Genomic DNA, 17,963 nt, shown 5'->3' with positions numbered 1-17,963 from the left:
CACCATGGTGAACACAAACAACTTGTGTTTTACTTGTGTAGTTTCCACTGCACGTCAACATCTTGCAACAAAAATATATTCCATCACAAAGTGAGCTACATTTTTACAAGTCAGACTGTTTAAAACTAAGTTTTTTTTTTCTTTATCTTATTGCTTTCACTGTTTAGGTTGCTATTGAATAGATAAAACATTTCCCTAATTTATAATAGTTGCAATTAAAAGGCATATTTATGAATGTTTGTTTCACATTTTAGCAAAAAGCCTGAATGTCATGAATACACCTGCACGTTGTTGAGGTTGTTTGACATTTTTGATCACCCAGTCAAAAACACTAACGGACAGTAAGAATGTTCGGTCCGACTGACTGACGGAAACTTTTCTCTTAAGCACTTTCTCAACTGTCAGACGACTGAGAATACATGCTTTTTGTGAACTTTGCCTTATCTTCGATCTGTTCCTCAGTTTGCTTTTGTTCAGTAATTATACAAATCCAATATTGTTTAGTAACTAAGACCAATTTCATTTAACCATCTTGTGAAATTGTTACATTAATTTTTAGTTTACTTTCAAAATTACAGGCACTCAAACACTACCCTGAAACACACAATGCAAGACTGACTATCTCACTATTATGAAAGTTTATATTCACATTAACCAAACATGTGATGAAGCTGTCATGTCAGTGCCATTTGGTTCCACTCTGACCTGAATAGAAATGTTCCCCAATTTAAAAAACAACAAGAAAAAAACTTATTTGTGAAAATAATTTTATTTGTGCATAATGAAACATTTCATGTGGATAGTTCTGTTCCTGTAAATTCTAATCTAATATTGCAAATAAATGTCTAATAAATGCCCTCCTGTGAGCCCTGTGGTTTGTTTTGTACTGTACATTATATATATATATATCCTATAAATGAAACAATTCATGAATTAAATAATTTCTCTTAATTTTTTTTAAGTTTAATAATTTCCACCATAGGTAGCCCCAGATGGATTGAACGCCTTCCCATAATAGACATGTTAGACAGGCAGATAATTTCTTTTGATATGCTCCATGTATCTGGATAAATGATCAGCTCCAGGTAGTTTGCTGAGGAGGTTCATTATAGCCTAAGTGATTGATCAGCTCAGTGTAACCTAAATCTAATGATTATCCAGAAGGCAAACAGACGTAGCTTAAATCTAGCTTATCAATAAATAATATTCTATCTATTATACGGCTGAGCAATTCTTTTATCCCAGCTTTCTTACATTTGGACAGCGGCAACAAAATGCAGGGTTACCATAGCAACAGCATCCGGCGCATTATCCTCCTCTTGGATACGCATCCCCGAGTCGCCTCTGATTGGACGAGCTCTCTTTGGGATGTCACTGGGGCAACCGAATGATGGGAATTTTAACACATGAACGGAAATGTGGCCGCCGATTCTCACTGGCTCCCTCCGCGTGGCCCCCCATTCAGCCACTAGTGAGGTTTACGGAGAGCGGAGGCAGCCATTGGACCGCTCCTACATCCGTCTGAGAGTGGGAGGATCCGTATGTTTTTTTTTTCTTACCCCCCTCCCTCTCCTCCTCTACCCTCCACCTCCACCTCAGTACGGGAGCCGAGCGGGGACCGGCTGGTTACGCAGCGGCCGTGGGTCTCCACCCGAGAGTATGGCGGCTGGGATTGCACTGGAGAGCGGGGGAGAGACGGAGACATGCCAGCGATGGTGAAAAAGAAACAAAGAGATGCAAGTTGTTTTAATGAAGTGTCGACACAGTTTTGAGTCGATGCGGGTGTTTTTCCGCGGCGGCTTCCTGCTTGAAAATCTGCGCCTGCAGTTCATTGTAGGGGCTTAAACCCCAGCGTTTTTCCAGTGTCCTCGATGGAGCAAGTTTGTTTTTTTCTGATGCATAGAGAGGGGTGAGCTAAACAGATGAAAACCCGAACGGTTCACATCATCGGCCGATATTTTCCTCCTCCCTGTGCACATTTTCGGACAGTTGCGGTCCTCGGATGCTCGTCTAGCTGTCAGTGCCTGGCCTGCATGGGGGAATTTCTACAATGAAATCCATCTTGGGGCACCGAGTCTTTGTGCTCTGCCATAGCTGAGCAGCGGCGAGCAAAGACTATATTATTGACAAGCCGATCAAAATGGGACACGAATGGTGAATGTGATTTCGTGCGGGGAACATTTTGAGTTCGTTTCAATGACGCGCGGAGATTGATACGTTAACGACTTGATTTAATCCACGATGCGCGAGTATAAAGTGGTGGTCCTGGGCAGCGGTGGGGTCGGGAAATCCGCCCTCACTGTGCAGTTTGTCACCGGGACGTTCATTGAGAAGTACGACCCGACCATAGAGGATTTTTACCGCAAGGAGATCGAGGTGGACTCCTCGCCCTCGGTGTTGGAGATCCTTGACACCGCTGGTACCGAGCAGTTCGCCTCCATGCGGGACCTTTACATCAAAAACGGTCAAGGATTCATACTGGTCTACAGCCTTGTCAACCAGCAGAGCTTCCAGGACATAAAACCGATGAGGGATCAGATCATAAGAGTGAAAAGGTTGGTGAAACTCAAAAAGAAAAATGTCAAAATAGTGAAACTATGGATGTTGGAGGGGTTATTCTTAACACATTATGCTGGCCTGCCTGGCCCCCTTGTAGTGGAAGGATGGGCACAGGCCTGGTCTGAGAACTGTGCTTGGATGGAGATGCTGTGCATCTCCAGGGCAGACTACAGAACAACACCACATGCCTGTTCTATTTTGGTGTTCCAGGTCTCACCCACAATGCTTGTTATCGGGAAAAAATGTCCTTGCAGTGCAGTCCCGGCATCTCTGAAACTAATCATTTGTGATTTCTAGGGTATATCCTCATTTTTGTGTTTCTGCAGACTTTTTTTTTTTTCAAGTTTCAGTCTAGACAGCTCCCTAACAAGCACCAGCAGCGCTGACCCATCATATCCATCACCACTGTGAGCTGAAGACCAGCCTGTCTTCCAAGTCATAGGCTACTAGATCTGCCAAGCTTGCCGCCGCTGAAGCAGCTCCTGAATGCCTCCTGTGCCGGATGCTGCAACCTCAGTGAAACACCTATAGCCAGGGATACCCAGGTTTCAGTGCTCTGCAGAAGGCTCCAATGAGGCTCACAGCTCAGAAATACTGTAGGGGGGTTAGATGAAGGCACGCTGGCATGAGCCCGGCTTCTGCAGTGGAGAGGCAGTCTTTTTAATTAAAAAGCTGCACAAGCTCTTTAGGAAGAGCGACACAATTGGAAGTGTGAGATTGTCTGATGTCTGAGTGCTGTTACACGGATGATTCCTGATACGAGGACACCGGAGTGGGCTGCTGATTCATTGATACATGGAAGAGGTTAGTTGAGGCTGTGTGATGGTGTCATCACAGTATTGGTGTTCCTTAGCCCGGGGCCAATGTACTGTGCATGCACACTGTAGCCTTCTGTACGTGCACCTGGTGAAACAGTGAGACCACTTCATAAAATCCTAAACACATTATGTCAAAAATGCTGCTAATTAAATGATTAATAGTGGTGGTTGCTCCCTGTCCTTTAGCTCAGGTCCTGTGTTGTGATGTGCAGGCACTGTGCACTTCCCTTTGAGCTGTGTGGGTCCATCAGTCATGGTAGGTGTCAGTGGATGTGTTACAGTCAATGCAGGGAGGCCAATAGGCTCCGCTGAGACAGAGCAGCCTAATGATGAAACATATTAAAACCAGCTTACAGAGCTCACACTCTTAACTGATATAGGTAATTACATTGAATAGTGCCCAGCAAAAGGACAGTTAAGTTGTATCATGTGTTGTTGTTGTTGTTGTTTCTTAATTGTGCCAGTGCTGCCTATTCCTGTCACCCAAAAATGAAATAATCCTCGTAAAGATGTTTGCTTTGTTTGTTCCCTTTAGTTTTAGTTGTTTTTTTCCACATGCACCTTTTCCAAACAATCCTATAAATCTGTGGATGAAAGAATGAGGTCAACATGTTTCCCCCATATGAGTTGAGAATGTGGAGAGGTACATACACTCTACGCTGTGTTTGTGTCTGTGTGTTGTTGATATGTGTGTGTGTGTGTGAGTGAGTATGTGGTTGTAAATGTGAACATGTGTGCTCACACAGCAGATGCAGCCAGGCTATTCTGTGATTTCACACTCAACACTGAGTCTGTAGCTGATCTCTAATATCACAGCAACATTTATTTTGTGTTGCACAAAGCATCACACCTCACATGTTTCACCTACATAACAGATAATGTCTTGTCTTGTTCTTTGTGTGTTAAAAGTTGGAGTTGGAGTTGGAAAAAGTGGCACTTCCTCAAGAATGTCAGGTCATGGATAGTCTTTTATTCAGTTATAAAACTCTGACCCACATTCGGTATGCTGTTCTCCTTTTACTGGAGTTTTTTTTGAAGTACACATATTTTCTTTGGTTATTCTGAGAATTTCTGTTCATTTTTTTTTTTTTTGCAGTAATTAGTCTCAAAGAAGAGCTGAATCAAAGAATTTTCTGAGAGCTGAGGTTTAGAGACCTCAGCATCTTCCCTCCAACATTAACACAGCTGACCTTACTCGCTGCTAGCCTTGCAACATGAAACGTTTAATTGATGGTTTATGTGTAAGATCAGGAGAGGCTCGCTCTGTACTGCTGTTTGTTTACAGCTTTTTCAAATGTACAGACACAAGTTTTCTGCCATTAAAAGCTTCCGTTGACTGTGGTTATATACGTACAGTAAGATGACTCCTGTTCCTGAGAGGCTGTAAATGTAGGCTACTGTTTGGTAAAGTCAACACATGCTGCCACAGGGATGCAAACAAAAAAAAAGGAGTCACCAAAATACATTTCCCTTTTCAATTAATATGGCATCATAGGCTCAGGAGAACCAGACAGTGTGGCTGGAGAGTAAAAGGCCTGTTGTAAGCAGAACTTACAGACTGTGCAACTCTATAGTTTCTATAACTGTCAAAGATCAACACAGGAAACACTTGTACTTATAAACATAATACCATTTCCATTTGAGACAGTCTCACTCTCCGAAGAGGCAACAAGTCCAGGCATGTTCTGCAGGGTTTTGTCGAAAGGCGTTGTGGGAAATGTAGGGAAAAAACACCTAATGCAGTAGATAAGCTGAGGCGTCAGAAAGACACAGGTGATCACAAATAACCACTTGTATTCAGCTAACATCACGAAATATAAAGGACAGTGTTGAGAAAAGTCGGAATTTTCCTTTAATGTTTTTTGGACCACAGCTTCAGCGGTGACAAGTGTCTGCTTTTGGTGAACTTGCTGTTTGTAAAATGGGATTTTTTTGTTGTGTAAAACCTCAGCAGTCGGATTGCTCCTGAACCTCATACTGCTGTCGCTGCTGCTCCGGCCTGTTTGTCCCTCCGAGCTGCCAAAACACTGGTGACCCGTCACGACCGTATCGGCGTTCGCTCAGGTCAGAGCCACTGCTGTGCGTCGCTCTCACTCCGAACGCTGTCAGCATCTATCAGTGCCTGCTGTTCGCGGCCCAGTCGGGCTCTAGCACAGAGGCCATGGGTGCACATGATTACACCCCGGCTTGCCTCTGTCTGCTGGAGACCTCATCACTCCTCACTTTTAGCTGCAGTAAACTGTACACTAGGGATGTGTTGTAATAAGTGACTTAATAGAGCATTTCAATAGAAGTACCATGGTCAGAGGTTGGAGAAGAAGAAACGGGCATCCTGCAGCGGTGTGTGCGGTGTTTGATATCTTTGCTCTTCTTTTTTTTTTTTTTTTAAATTTGCACAGTCATTTCAACCTTTGCGCTAAAGCTAACAAACTGTTGAGATGCCATTCCAGGATTGTTCCTGTCTGTGCCAAGTGGCTGAAGGGATTAAGATCAATAACTGTAGGAGCAGCAGTCTCCCAGTTCGCCCAGAAAGATCCTCTTTCAAACGTGTCTTTGTCTGTTGTGAAAACTGGGCAAAAGAGCTAAACTAAAGTTCAGTGGTGGTTACCAAAGAGGTGACTTGGCTTTAGAAATTATGTGTTAAAGGCCCTCCACAGTGCTGGGTCATAGTGCAGTCCCTCCTAGTCCTCTCTGGAAAATGTCGAAAGAAAGTTTTCTCTGCTCGTTTATAGATAGTGGGACTATAATCACAGCAGATGCTAGGAACAGGGGTGTAAATACTGAGAGCTTCTTATGTAAATTTACCCCTAATAAACAGGTCACATGTAGCTCCAGGGATGGCAATGTTGGTCAGTTAATTGGCCAGTCTACCACTCCCCCCACCGCCACCGACACTATACTGGAATATCTCAATAACTATTGGATGCATTGATTTAAGAATTAGCACGGACACTCATGGTTCCCACACAATGAATCCTACTGAGAACCACCAATGCCCTGACTTCTCTTCCAGTGCCATGAAGTTAACATTTGTTCACATTAACTGTGTGTGAATTTATCAAATAATTGCAGTTGTGACAGTGACATTTCTGTCAGTCTCAGCGTCCCAGCATTCAGTGTTAATAACTAAATGTTGGCATGCTAAGTAACCTCCTAAAGCTGGTGAATATGGCAAACATTAGCCTACCTGCAAAGTATCAGCTTGTCAGTGTTGGCATGCTGGAGTTAGCAAGCTAGTTTCAATAGCTAAAGATTACAAGCACATTTTAGACATAAAGCGCGAGCTATCCAATTGAAACCATAACAAAGTTCACTTAAACCTCCGACCTTTTCCGATCTCGTTTACTGGCCAGGTCTGGCTGCTGGTTTGAGCAAATAGAAGCCGGGTCTCTTTCTATTTTCTGCTAGTTCTTGTGAACGTACAAACCTCTCAAAGCCCACGATCACCCATTTGACCAGTTTCTAAGCTGCTTCATTCGTGCTAGAGTTCTCAATACATCTAGAAATTAAAACTCGACCCAGTCTGACCTGCGGGTGCTGAAGCCTGGACCCGATGCGGCTGGACTCACAAGCATTAATTCACGACCCAAACATGGCCAAAAAAAAAGGAAGCCTGTGGTCGGGTACAACCCAAATTATTAAATATTTTCAATCCGAACTCAGCGTGTCCGGTCGTGTTGTTCGGCCAGACCCGGCCCGTAGAGAACTCCAACTGACCCAAGGAAAAAGCATACAGTCTATGGCGGAACACACAATTATTTAAAAGAAGTTTAATCGGTGCCGATTAAGCTTCTAAATAAAAGCGGGCTCCGGTTCGGCTCTTTCCCTCTCTTACTCTTTTAAACAGTAAGAATAGAGCAAATTAAGGATTTTCCATTTTTGCTGAGCATCAGATTTGGTCAAAATTAAATAAAAGCCTGTCCCATATAGACGTCTGTCTCAAATATAAGTCGAGTCAGTTCGGCTTGAAGCAAATAGAAGCCCGGGCTTATATTTGAGAATCTAGTAGCCTACATCTCATGTGCTAAAAAGACTAAATATTGTTAGTTTCAAGATGAAGTCATCACTCCACACCACAACCTTCAGTGGGAGTTAGCAAACCTTCAGGGAGCCATGGTGTTGCTCAAGCGTTAGTTGTGCTTTATCAGCAGTTTTGTAGTAAAATACACTAAAACAACAATAGAGACAGCTTCGCTTTCTGTTTGCCAAGAGTTATGAGTCAGACCATTTCAGGTGCAGAGTTTCCGTTTGTTGCCTCACCAGATATACCAGTTATCAGCAAGCTTTTGGTGCTGTTTGGCATACTTGGTTATCTTTAAACAGGTTGTGTTTGGTCTGTTTATTCTTCAGACTAAGCTAACAGGCTGAACGCTGTAGCTTACTGCACAGTTACAGCTCACTGCAAATGGTGTCAATATCCTCGTCTATTCTCAAGAAAACTTCTGAATGCATTTCACAAATATTCAACTATTCCTTGGGCAAGTCTTTAAGCATCCAAAGTGTCTAGAAATAGGCAGTGTATATAAAAGCACGTAGGCTACAGTAGCTCCATGTCACTTTACAAGTTTACAAGAGCTCAGCTCTGTCTTTAAACATCCTCTAGTGAAGCACAAAACTGTTCACAAAGGATGAAGATGTCAAGCAGTGTTCCCTCATTGGTGACAAAATATTGATTCTCAAAACCTGAAATGGGCTTTAAGCTGTGAATAAGTGTGAAATATAATAAAAAATAATTATTTTAAAAAACAAAACAGCTAGGCTGCCAGCTGTGTAGACATAAGTGGTTTACAGCTTTGTTATTTACTGTAAGTAATACACTGGGTGTTTGTGAAAGAAAAAGTTCCCTGTAGAGTGAAAAACAGGCAGCTAATAAGCTCCTCAGTGTTGTGAAGCCTGATCCAACTCACCAAGCACTTTATTAGGAGCCCCAGTGCACCTGCTTTTTCATGTAGGCTATTTACTATACTTTACCGTAAAAATGGTTGAGAGTATTGAGATATGAAAAATTGTGCACTTACATTTTAAAAATCTCTCTGCCCTTATTTTCTAGAATGGAAAAAATAACTTAAGTCTTCTCAAACGTGGACATGCCAATAAGCTTCAATGAACCTCAGTGGTCTCTTCAATCATCAGATCTGAATCGAGTCAAGCATATGCTGGGATGTAGGAGAACAGGAGATATGAATGTTCAGCTGACAAATTTGCAGAAACAATGTGATGCAATCATGTCAACATGGAGCAGAGTCTCAAAGGAAAGTTTTCAACATATTGTGAAATCGACAAAGAATTTAGGGGGTTTTAAAACAAAACTGCCCAGTGTTAGTACTCCTAATGAAATGATTGATGCGTGTACTGTATATGTTGGTAGTTTTTCATGAAACATTTTGACTTCATGTTTATTTTCCGTACTCTCTGATGTTAGTGTAGTCAATACTGGAATAATATGCTCGGTGTAAAGTATCAGACTTCCGCTGAGAAGGTAGAACATGTCACCTTTGCCATATTTTGCTATAAAACTTACAAATGAGTCTGTGAACTACTCTCTATGCTTCCTCCTCTCCTTTATTACCTCTCCCTCATGGAAAAGCGCCCTGAACACATTTTTTTGATTTAATGACACTTTGAATTTCAGATTTTCAGCCTTGTACTTTGTACAGTAAGAGGAGGAATTTGTTTCAGACAGCATAATTACCCCCAGGGAGCTCGTAGTCTGCTACATTATTGCTGTAATACATCAGATCCAAGGATGACTGTAGAGTCTGTCTCAGTACTCATTTATCTTGTCCATTTTGACGTTTCTTGGCCACTGTTTTTACCATCTGTGAATAACATCAGATTTTGAAGGTAAGAGGAAGCAAAGCATTTGTTTTTATAACCTTCAGAGAATCCAAAAGAGACTAAGTTGTGATTTTGTCTTTTTTTTTTCTCTCCTTCTTCACTGATTCATTTAAAAAGCAGAAATCTGCATGTGGTTGGTGTGGCGTGTTTACAAAAGACTCTTTACGAAGCTATTCCTGATTAAGTCTGTCTTTGTCCCGGTTTTGTGCCAAAAGAGAGGAGCTTATAGCCACTCTCTGACTCAGCTGAATTCTCCCCACTGTCTAAACTGAAGACCCTCCTCAAAAGAGCTTTTGGGAGGAGGCCCAGCTCACAGCCTGTTTTCTCCCTCATCCTGACAGTGTTGGCTGGAGTCAAATCCAGAGACTCTTGGGCAGCCAGGTTCCACCGTCCGTCAGCAAGGCCTATGTGAGTTGATGCATCATGCATTATAGATAAGGTGTGTCTGGGCGAGCTCACATGGGTGTTTGCAGTCAGAGTGCTCCAGTGCGGGCGCCGTCAGGCTCACAGGCTGAAGGCTAAAGCATGACATGTTGTTTGTGCTGTTTGTGTCACAGCACCAACATAACCAGATTCAGTTATTCGCTTGTCTTTTAAGACTCGTGTCCAAACCATGTAAACAGCTCTGTATGTGTTCTGTGTCATGGACAAGCCTTGCTTCCTTGCATCACCCACTGTTAAGTCCACACACAGTGTGGCTGACACCCTTTGTACTGAGGCCCTGGGAGCCTCAGTATCCGTGGCAGCCACCATCTCACACCTCTTGGGACTGCCGGTTTCCTCCTCTGTTATTATGACTATATATAGACCGTCTCCTTTGGTACCAGATGTCTTTGTGTTGTGCTCCTGTTATGATGAGGTCTAAATGAGGCTGTTTAACTTGCATACAGCAGACCGAGTCAAATCCTCCTCTATGGTTAAAAGAAGAAAATACACGCAACGCACTTTGATGTTTGATACAACTTTTTGGAATTTACTTTTCTTGAATTCCTTCTGCTATATGGGACATCCATGATAACTACAGTTAGTTTGTTATACTTGAGGTTTGATGTGTGGGAAGCTCCGGTAACAGCAGCTCTGTTTTACATGTCACCAGTAGATTGAGAATCTACATTCATTTTTATCTTGTCTGGGGTTTAACACCTTCAAGCTGAAGATACAATTTCAGAATGATGATAATGGTGATAATTACTATTGTATAGAGCTGAAACAATTAGTGAATTAACTGATACTGTCATCAGTTAACAGAAAATTGTGCAGAAAACTGTGCAGTTGTGACCAGTTGTCTTGGTCTTCCCTTGTATTAAACTGAATGTATTTGGAATGTTGGTTCATAAAAGATTAAACATTTGATAGAAACCTCTTTCCCCTTTGTCTGAGGCTATCATTACCCTTATTTCAAACGAAGGCTAGGCCCCTTTATGTGGAAACATTTTCAGACCTATTAGTGTAACCTCCTGTGACAGTATGATGATATATAAAATATTAGCAAACTGTTTGGACAAGGCTTTGACATCCTGACCAGGTTGGATTCATCAGCAACTTGTCCTTGTCTGTAAACAGCATTAGAGGATTTGTGGATATTTATGTGGGAAGCTCAGGCCAACATGACTATTGCTGTTATCTTGCTGGATGCCAAAATGGCATTTGACAAGCTTGAGTGGCAATTATCTGTTCTCCACCCTGGAATGTTTTGGTTTCAGCAAAACATTTATAGATTGGATTAGTCTGATGTACCCTTCTCACAGCATCTGTGCTTTCCAATGGCATCATCTCTTCTGTCATTTGAACTTGGAAGGGGCACCAGTCAGGGGGGCCGTTTCACAGTTGCCTTTAAAACTAGCTATCCATAGAGAATCCACATTTCTCAGGATTCATACCACTGACAAATGTTATAAATTGATCTTCTATCCTGACAATATTATTTTGTTTGTAACAGACCCTGAAAGGCAGCTCTCTTCTATCCCTATTTAAAATTAATGAAAGGTTCTGATCCATCTCAGGTAATAAAGTGACCTGGACAAAGTCTGAGGCTCCCTCTATTACAATTACTATAAGTGCCCCAGTTCCCTATTTCAATCAATCACTTTTGCCTCACCTCACTTGTTTTTATAGAATATAATACTTTAGAGTAAAGAAAAAAGAAAAAAAGAATTGCACTCTGAAACGTAACAACCTACCACAGACTCTCCCAGTTAGACTTCCTTTACACTACTTGAAACAATCAACTACAGAGGCCCGTTGACAAGGGAGGCCTGATATATTACCTTTATGCTTTCACTCTCTGAACTGAACCGCATCACAGCTACTCTACATTATGATTGGCCACATTCTGCTTCAACCCGCATGTAATGGGGGTGGAAGAGAGTAGCTTGGACCCTTAAATTTGACCTATATTGTCATAGGTCTGCTTGGTTCTGGCTGAATCCCAAGCTGCATATGGAAAAATCATTCATTCCTCTGGAAGGTCTGCTATCATTTTTTGGGGGGGCTTGTATCATTTTTTGAAGCTCAAAGACAGGAATTTGACCTCACACAGAATTTTGAAAGTATTTGCAGTTCAAACGCCTACAAACGTTTGGCTCACCGTTTTGGCTCTCCCTTAATAGCCCCCTCAAGTTCTGACTTTCTTGAAGAGGTCCTAAAAATTTTAGACGTGGTCATGAAGCCTCTGCCTACTATTCTATGATCCGTACGCCCTCAGACTCCAATATTTTTTCCCTTAAATCAACATGGGAAATGACCTAAAGGAATCATTTACAGAGGGAGAGTGGAGTAGAATTTTAAGGAGTTGGAGAAAATGTCAAGGGAGCTGCGAACAAGGCTGATCCAATTCAAAATTATAAATAGAATCTACCGGACACCATCCAGATTGAATAAGGTGGGATTGGTGGACAGTTTAGAGTGCTGCAGGTGTCATGATAAGGATGGTACTCAAGCGCACAAGCTTTGAAGCTGCCCCCAAAATTTGGGAGTTCTGGTTTATGACTGTTTATTTTGGCCGACCCCTCAGCACTGAGTGACCTCACTCTGACTGATGCTGACTGGATCCAAACTGCTCATACAGTATACTAGCACAGAAACATGTGGTCAAAGAATGCAAAGCCCCATGCTGCACCAGCATCATCTTCATGGTACACCTCTCCAGGCTGAGTATCATTTAAAACGGAAACAGAGGCATTCCAATATATGGAGAGAGTAAAGGTGTTTCCAGCTCATAAAAGTAATGCTAAACTATTATATAAAGTATACTGCTTGGAACAGCAGTGGGCCAGCAATGGTGTAAGCTTTTAAGCACTCACAGTCATGCTGGCCCTTTGTTTCTGTGTGTTTGTATGCGTGCGTGTGTTTTTATCTCACTGTGGTATCCTTTCTTTGTTTTCTTTGACTAGGGAGGGGTGCTGTATTCATGTTATTTTTTATTTCCCTTAGAGTTGCATATTGTCTGTGATTGAAGTAATTGTATGAACATTTTTGCTCATGTATTGTACAGACAGACAACAGCTACTTCATTTGATATTGTTATATATATAATTGATACTATTGATGCTTTGCTTTTAATTTATATTTTAAAACCTTGATTCCATACACAGAGCTCAGATACCAAACATTTTGAACTGTTTTTCTGGAACAAGAGACATTTGGGGCAGCAAAGTGAGAGCTAGGCTGAAACAGCATGTGATGGTAGATAATATATAAGATAGTTAGGTGGCCACAGGCCTCCGAAAGAGATTTAAAGCAGGAGATTTGAGTTGAAACAACAGCCCGGGGGAAAAGAGGAGACACCCAAATGGTGCCATCACCCCTGCTAAATGCTGAGCCCCCCCTGGCTTCTCCTAAATGTGTGCAGCTATAAAAGTAAAGGATCTGCTTTTCAATCTGCTCAACAACATTTCTGTTGAGGTTTTCTTTTTCATTGAAGGTGGAAAAGGGAATGCAAGGTTCTAGGCAAAAGCTGCCTACCGCCAGCTAGAAGTGGTCCAGAATAGCTGTGAGGAAAATCACGGCCTTGCTGTTTTTATAGACACCAGGAATGCAGTGAATGAGACCTGGGCCCTGTATGCTGTACTTTCTCATTCAAGTTGCCTTGGAGCTTCGAGGAGGAACATACCGACCAACCTTTGTGATCATCTCTTAAATCCTGGTAGCTCCTCTCGGCTGGCAAGCCAATCCTGGGAACAGGACCGGATTGAGATTAAAGTTCACTCTGTATAATGTATTCATGACTAGATCAAAGTTGGCTTCCTATTCTCGGCAGGTTTAAGCTTATTTAATGCTGAAACCTGCAGCCCCTGGCCTCTGCGAGATGCTCAGGCTGCCTGATTTGGGAAAAGTATCACACTTGCTGCTTCTGCAGTTGCCCTATCTCTCCGGCATTAGTCATTTCCTTGTATACCTGTTACCATGGCAATCAGGGATGAGGATGATTTCTTTTTAACTCTATAAATAATTTAGAAGCTTGTGTATTTCATAGAGACATTAAAACACAGTTCATACCGTGGGTCAAACAGATGGAAAGCTCTTCCTCACAAGCCTAAAAGGATGAAAGAAATAACCTGTTGTTTACCAGAGGATGTGAATAAGCATGATCTGCAATCTCTCTGATGTTCTTGATCTTTCTTATCTCGTCCGATGTGTACAAACAGGCTCAGATGCCTACCATACCATACTGCTCCAGAGCCCTTCCTCTTAATAATTATAGTGCAGTTACAGTAGCTACCAGTAGCCTATTTAGTCGAACTGACCGTCTCTCCTCTGGCTGCCCACAAAGTAGTCCAGTTCCACAGTGACATGTTGTGCCCCAGCAACATGGCAGGGAGTTCAGAGCTCAAAAGATTATGAGAACTTCCTATCCTCAGGGGTCAGAGCTATACGACTCATTTCCTGCTCTCCACTGGGTCAGGCTTTAGACACGCTGCATGCAGTACACAAGGCAGGGTGGGCGGTGAGAAGGTTCCAGTGTTTAGCACCACACAGAAAGAAGGTGCTGCCCTGGTTTATTATGAAAAACTTCCTCCCACAGTCAACGACCATGTGTACATGAAAGTAAGAAAACACATAATTTTCTTTCCATTTTGGCTGTCCACCCACCCACCCAGTAAGCACATATGTTGCACCCAACTGAGCTTTTTCTTGCTAATGCTTGTGATCTTGAGCATGATCTTGGAAACAGCCACACTGATGTTGTGGTGCTGAGTATACTTTTCAAAAACAACCCGCGTTTGATTTTCCTAAGAAGAGCAGATGTTTTCTCTGTTTTCACTTATTCTTAATCCTCATCCTCACCAGAAACTGAACACATGATTATTTTTTTAAGCAGATCTATTTGAATTGATTTCCCAGCCAAATGTCTTCAAGCATCCAAAAATACAGCTTTCTGTTGAAGAAAAGAGAAAAAAAAAGAAAAAATATAGTAAACATCCTTCCTTACCCTCTATGAGGAAAAATACAGAAGTGACAGGTAAGATTGAGTCGGACAGCTGTCAGATAAGAAATTAGTTTCAGAGTGAGTTGTTGTTAAACTTATATTTTCTGTATTATTTTGTATGGACATTCATTCAAATCACTACTTTAAAAAAATGACAACAATGAGAAAAACACATCAGAGAGATATGATGTAACAGTTTACATGTCATGAAATATGCTATATAAGCATAAGAAATACAAGGTGCAGGCGACTGGCATGGTAACTTTATTTTATTTGCAATTAAATGTAGATAAAATCTCTGTGTCTTGCTAAGACTGACTCTTTTTCTTTTCATTCAGCTTCACTCTTTACCAGAATCTGGCTGTAATTCACCACTGGGAAGTTTCCAAGTGTCATTATACCAAAAAGAAAAAGAAAACTGTTGGATGTTTTTCCTCTTTTGGCACTCAAGTATGGTTTGCAAACTAAAGTTGAACTTTCTCAAAACACAAACTACAGCCAGAGAATGTCTAAAAGTTAAATGCCATTTTTATATTTATCTGTTGTCTGTAAATCATAGGACTGGATGATAATATATTACTCATTCCATATAATCTTGATCACATCATTAGCTCTAGGACACTAGATACATTTAAAAAATGTAAGATTTTGGCCCAAAGTATTTTTCATTATTTGTTTTTTTAACACCACAGTTAAAGCAGAAGTAAGCGGATTTTTTGTGTTAATATAAGTCTTAAATAGTTATATCTTCCGACGGTAATCACTTAGAGTGTTTGGTCTGAAACACGGGTCTGTCAGTCACTCTGCTCTGCTGTAAACCGAGGAGAAAACTTTCCTTGTATCCTACAACCTTTATCCAATGAGGAGAGAGAACGGCATAAAGGGGCGGTCCTCTCTGTGTGTTCAGCCAAGGGATGCGCGTGAATGTGGTGACGTAGGGACGAGGGCGGGAACTGCTAACTCCATCAGCTGACAAGAAGTTAGCCAAAACGACCGGATCGCTTACTTCTGCTTTAATATATTGAACATATATCAAGATTTGTAAGTGTTAATGGCTGTATGAGAGTTTTTACCAACTGTTGCATTATTAATTTCATCTATTACTCAGATTCAGAGTGTGAATGTGACCCAATCAGGTCGCTTCTCTGCATTTTGCCTAATTCTCCTTGGCTCTATTTAAAGCAGATATCATCGGCACGGCCGTTTCGGCTAATGCTGCGTTCAAGGCAGGCTTTTGAAACCGTAAGTTACAGCTTCAAGTCACAACTACGACTTGGTAGCGTTCCAGGTAACCCGTAGCTCGTGTTTTTACCGTCCTGTTGTCTGTGAAAGTTCCCTATAACGGCCACTCGTAACTTCCGACCCGTGAACTCGTACCAGATCGAACTGGTATGACTTCACAGGAAGGAAAAACACAAAGTACGAGTTTCCTTGAACGCACCATGAGTTAGCAGCCCCCGCCCTTGTCAGGCATCAATTGGTCCTCGTGCTACGTCACCACATTCACGCGCATCCCTTGGCTGCACACACAGCCCTTCATGCCGTTCTCTCCCCTCATTGGATAACACTTGTATCCCACAAGGAAAATTTTCTCCTCGGGTTACAGCAGAGCAGAGTGACGGAGAGACTCGTGTTTAGGCTGAAATACTTCATGTAAGTGATTGCTGACGGAAAATAGGACTATTTAGGACTTATATTAACAAAAACATTCCACTGATATCTGCTTTAACAGGGCATATCAGGTCAAGAAAATAAATGAATGAAATTAGATCTGTCTTTTGTTGCTATTCAGAGAAAGACTGTTTGGATGACTGTTTTAGGGGGTCGTATTTCAGTGGTGTGGATGTGGTTTATGGATTATGGATAATTAAATAATAGCATTAAGTGAAGGATTTTCTCATGCAAAGTGTAAAGGTTTATTCAGCAGTGCAATTAAAAGCCTTTGAAGCATAAAGCATGCATTATTACAAAGTTCTGAAAGGGTAATTGCCTGTTAAACTGTAAGTTCAGGAAAAATGCAAGGACACACACAAAAAAAAAACACACTGATTGCTCCTTCACCAGTTTTTGCTGAGTCTCATTCATGCGTTCTGTGTCTGTCCCATCAGGTACGAGAAGGTCCCTGTGATCCTGGTGGGGAACAAGGTGGACCTGGAGAGCGAGCGGGAGGTGTCGTCCAGCGAAGGCCAGGCCCTGGCCGAGGAGTGGGGCTGCCCGTTCATGGAGACATCAGCCAAAAGCAAAACCATGGTAGACGAACTGTTCGCTGAGATCGTTCGGCAGATGGACTACGCCGCCCAGCCAGACAAGGATGACCCCTGCTGCTCATCTTGCAATATACAATAGCCCCGGGGGCCTCCAGGAACAGGCCAGGCAAAAAACAAACAAAAAAAAAATGGAAAAAAAAAAAACCTACTTACAACTCGCAAACAGAGGGATAGACACTCGGACACACACACTCAAACACACACACATGCACATGCCAATTAAACGGAAGATAAATTCATGGTTGAACGCAATGGATGTTAACTCTATGGAGCATAAAATCTACAGTGACATGATTATTAATAACGACATGTGAGTAATGAATACGTTCTGAATGAGGAATGCCAGGAACTTGCTGCAAGAGAAATTTGACAAATGACAAAAAGGAACGTGCCCTCGCCTTATGTTACACTCTTTTGTTGTCCGTTTTCATCCTCTCATCAGCAAAGAGTCACACATCAGGATCACTACTCTATACAGTAGGTTGTTAAACAATCTGATATAAACGAGTAAGGAAATGTTTTCTCCTGGGTTTGTCTGTTTCACATACATTTTTATTATTATTATTGTGATTATTACTATTACCATGACTCAGTAGCTACTGTACACTAACCCAATAACAGATTCCTGGGATCCAGTTATTTCAGACATTAAGGAGTATTTGATTTGCAGTATATGCACTTTTTTCTCCCAGCTTTGTCTGCATAGTGGTCAGTTGGAGGTTTTTCTACTCATCACAGGGCTGAACCAAAGAGGTGACCTGAAAGCACCTCCATTTTGTTATACGTACTCTTTTTTTCCAGCTGTTTTAAAAAAAAAAGGAATGGAGAGAAAATGGTGGATAAGTCAGTGTCTTTTCTTGAAACATTTGGTGCAGTCATCTCTTTCCTATTTTCTCACTTTGAGATATAATAGTAAACATAGCAGAGTCACATATCGTGTGATGTTTTGTTTTCCTCTTGGGGGAAGTGGTGGTGGTGGTGGTGGTGGTGTGGGGCGGGGGGACTCGCAGCAGATTGCTGAGTAGTAGTATAACTAACTGCTTCATCCTGATG

At 41.9% G+C, this 17,963-nt stretch overlaps 1 protein-coding gene across 1 annotated transcript; it reads left to right on the top strand.

Annotated features, from left to right (window-relative positions):
* Nucleotides 1–1,597: 1,597 nt before the first annotated feature.
* Nucleotides 1,598–17,209, top strand: rap2aa (RAP2A, member of RAS oncogene family a). Its single transcript, XM_085766032.1, has 2 exons — nucleotides 1,598–2,555; nucleotides 16,752–17,209. Exons 1-2 carry the CDS (start codon nucleotides 2,242–2,244, stop codon nucleotides 16,987–16,989), a joined length of 552 nt encoding a protein of 183 aa, XP_085622158.1. The 5' UTR covers nucleotides 1,598–2,241; the 3' UTR covers nucleotides 16,990–17,209.
* Nucleotides 17,210–17,963: the final 754 nt, after the last annotated feature.

This window comes from Trachurus japonicus, chromosome 21, assembly GCF_045865225.1.
Source record: "Trachurus japonicus isolate A0001 chromosome 21, Traja_1.0".
In the NCBI taxonomy this organism is placed as follows: domain Eukaryota; kingdom Metazoa; phylum Chordata; class Actinopteri; order Carangiformes; family Carangidae; genus Trachurus; species Trachurus japonicus.
The sequence above is the reverse complement of the archived record's forward strand: the minus strand, read 5'-3'. Positions and strand labels throughout refer to the sequence as shown.

Coding starts and splice junctions, on each gene's coding strand:
- rap2aa (XM_085766032.1), top strand. CDS start 2,242: ATGCGCGAGTATAAAGTGGTGGTCCTGGGCAGCGGTGGGGTCGGGAAA. Junction 2,556..16,751: donor CAGATCATAAGAGTGAAAAG/GTTGGTGAAACT, acceptor CTGTCCCATCAG/GTACGAGAAGGTCCCTGTGA.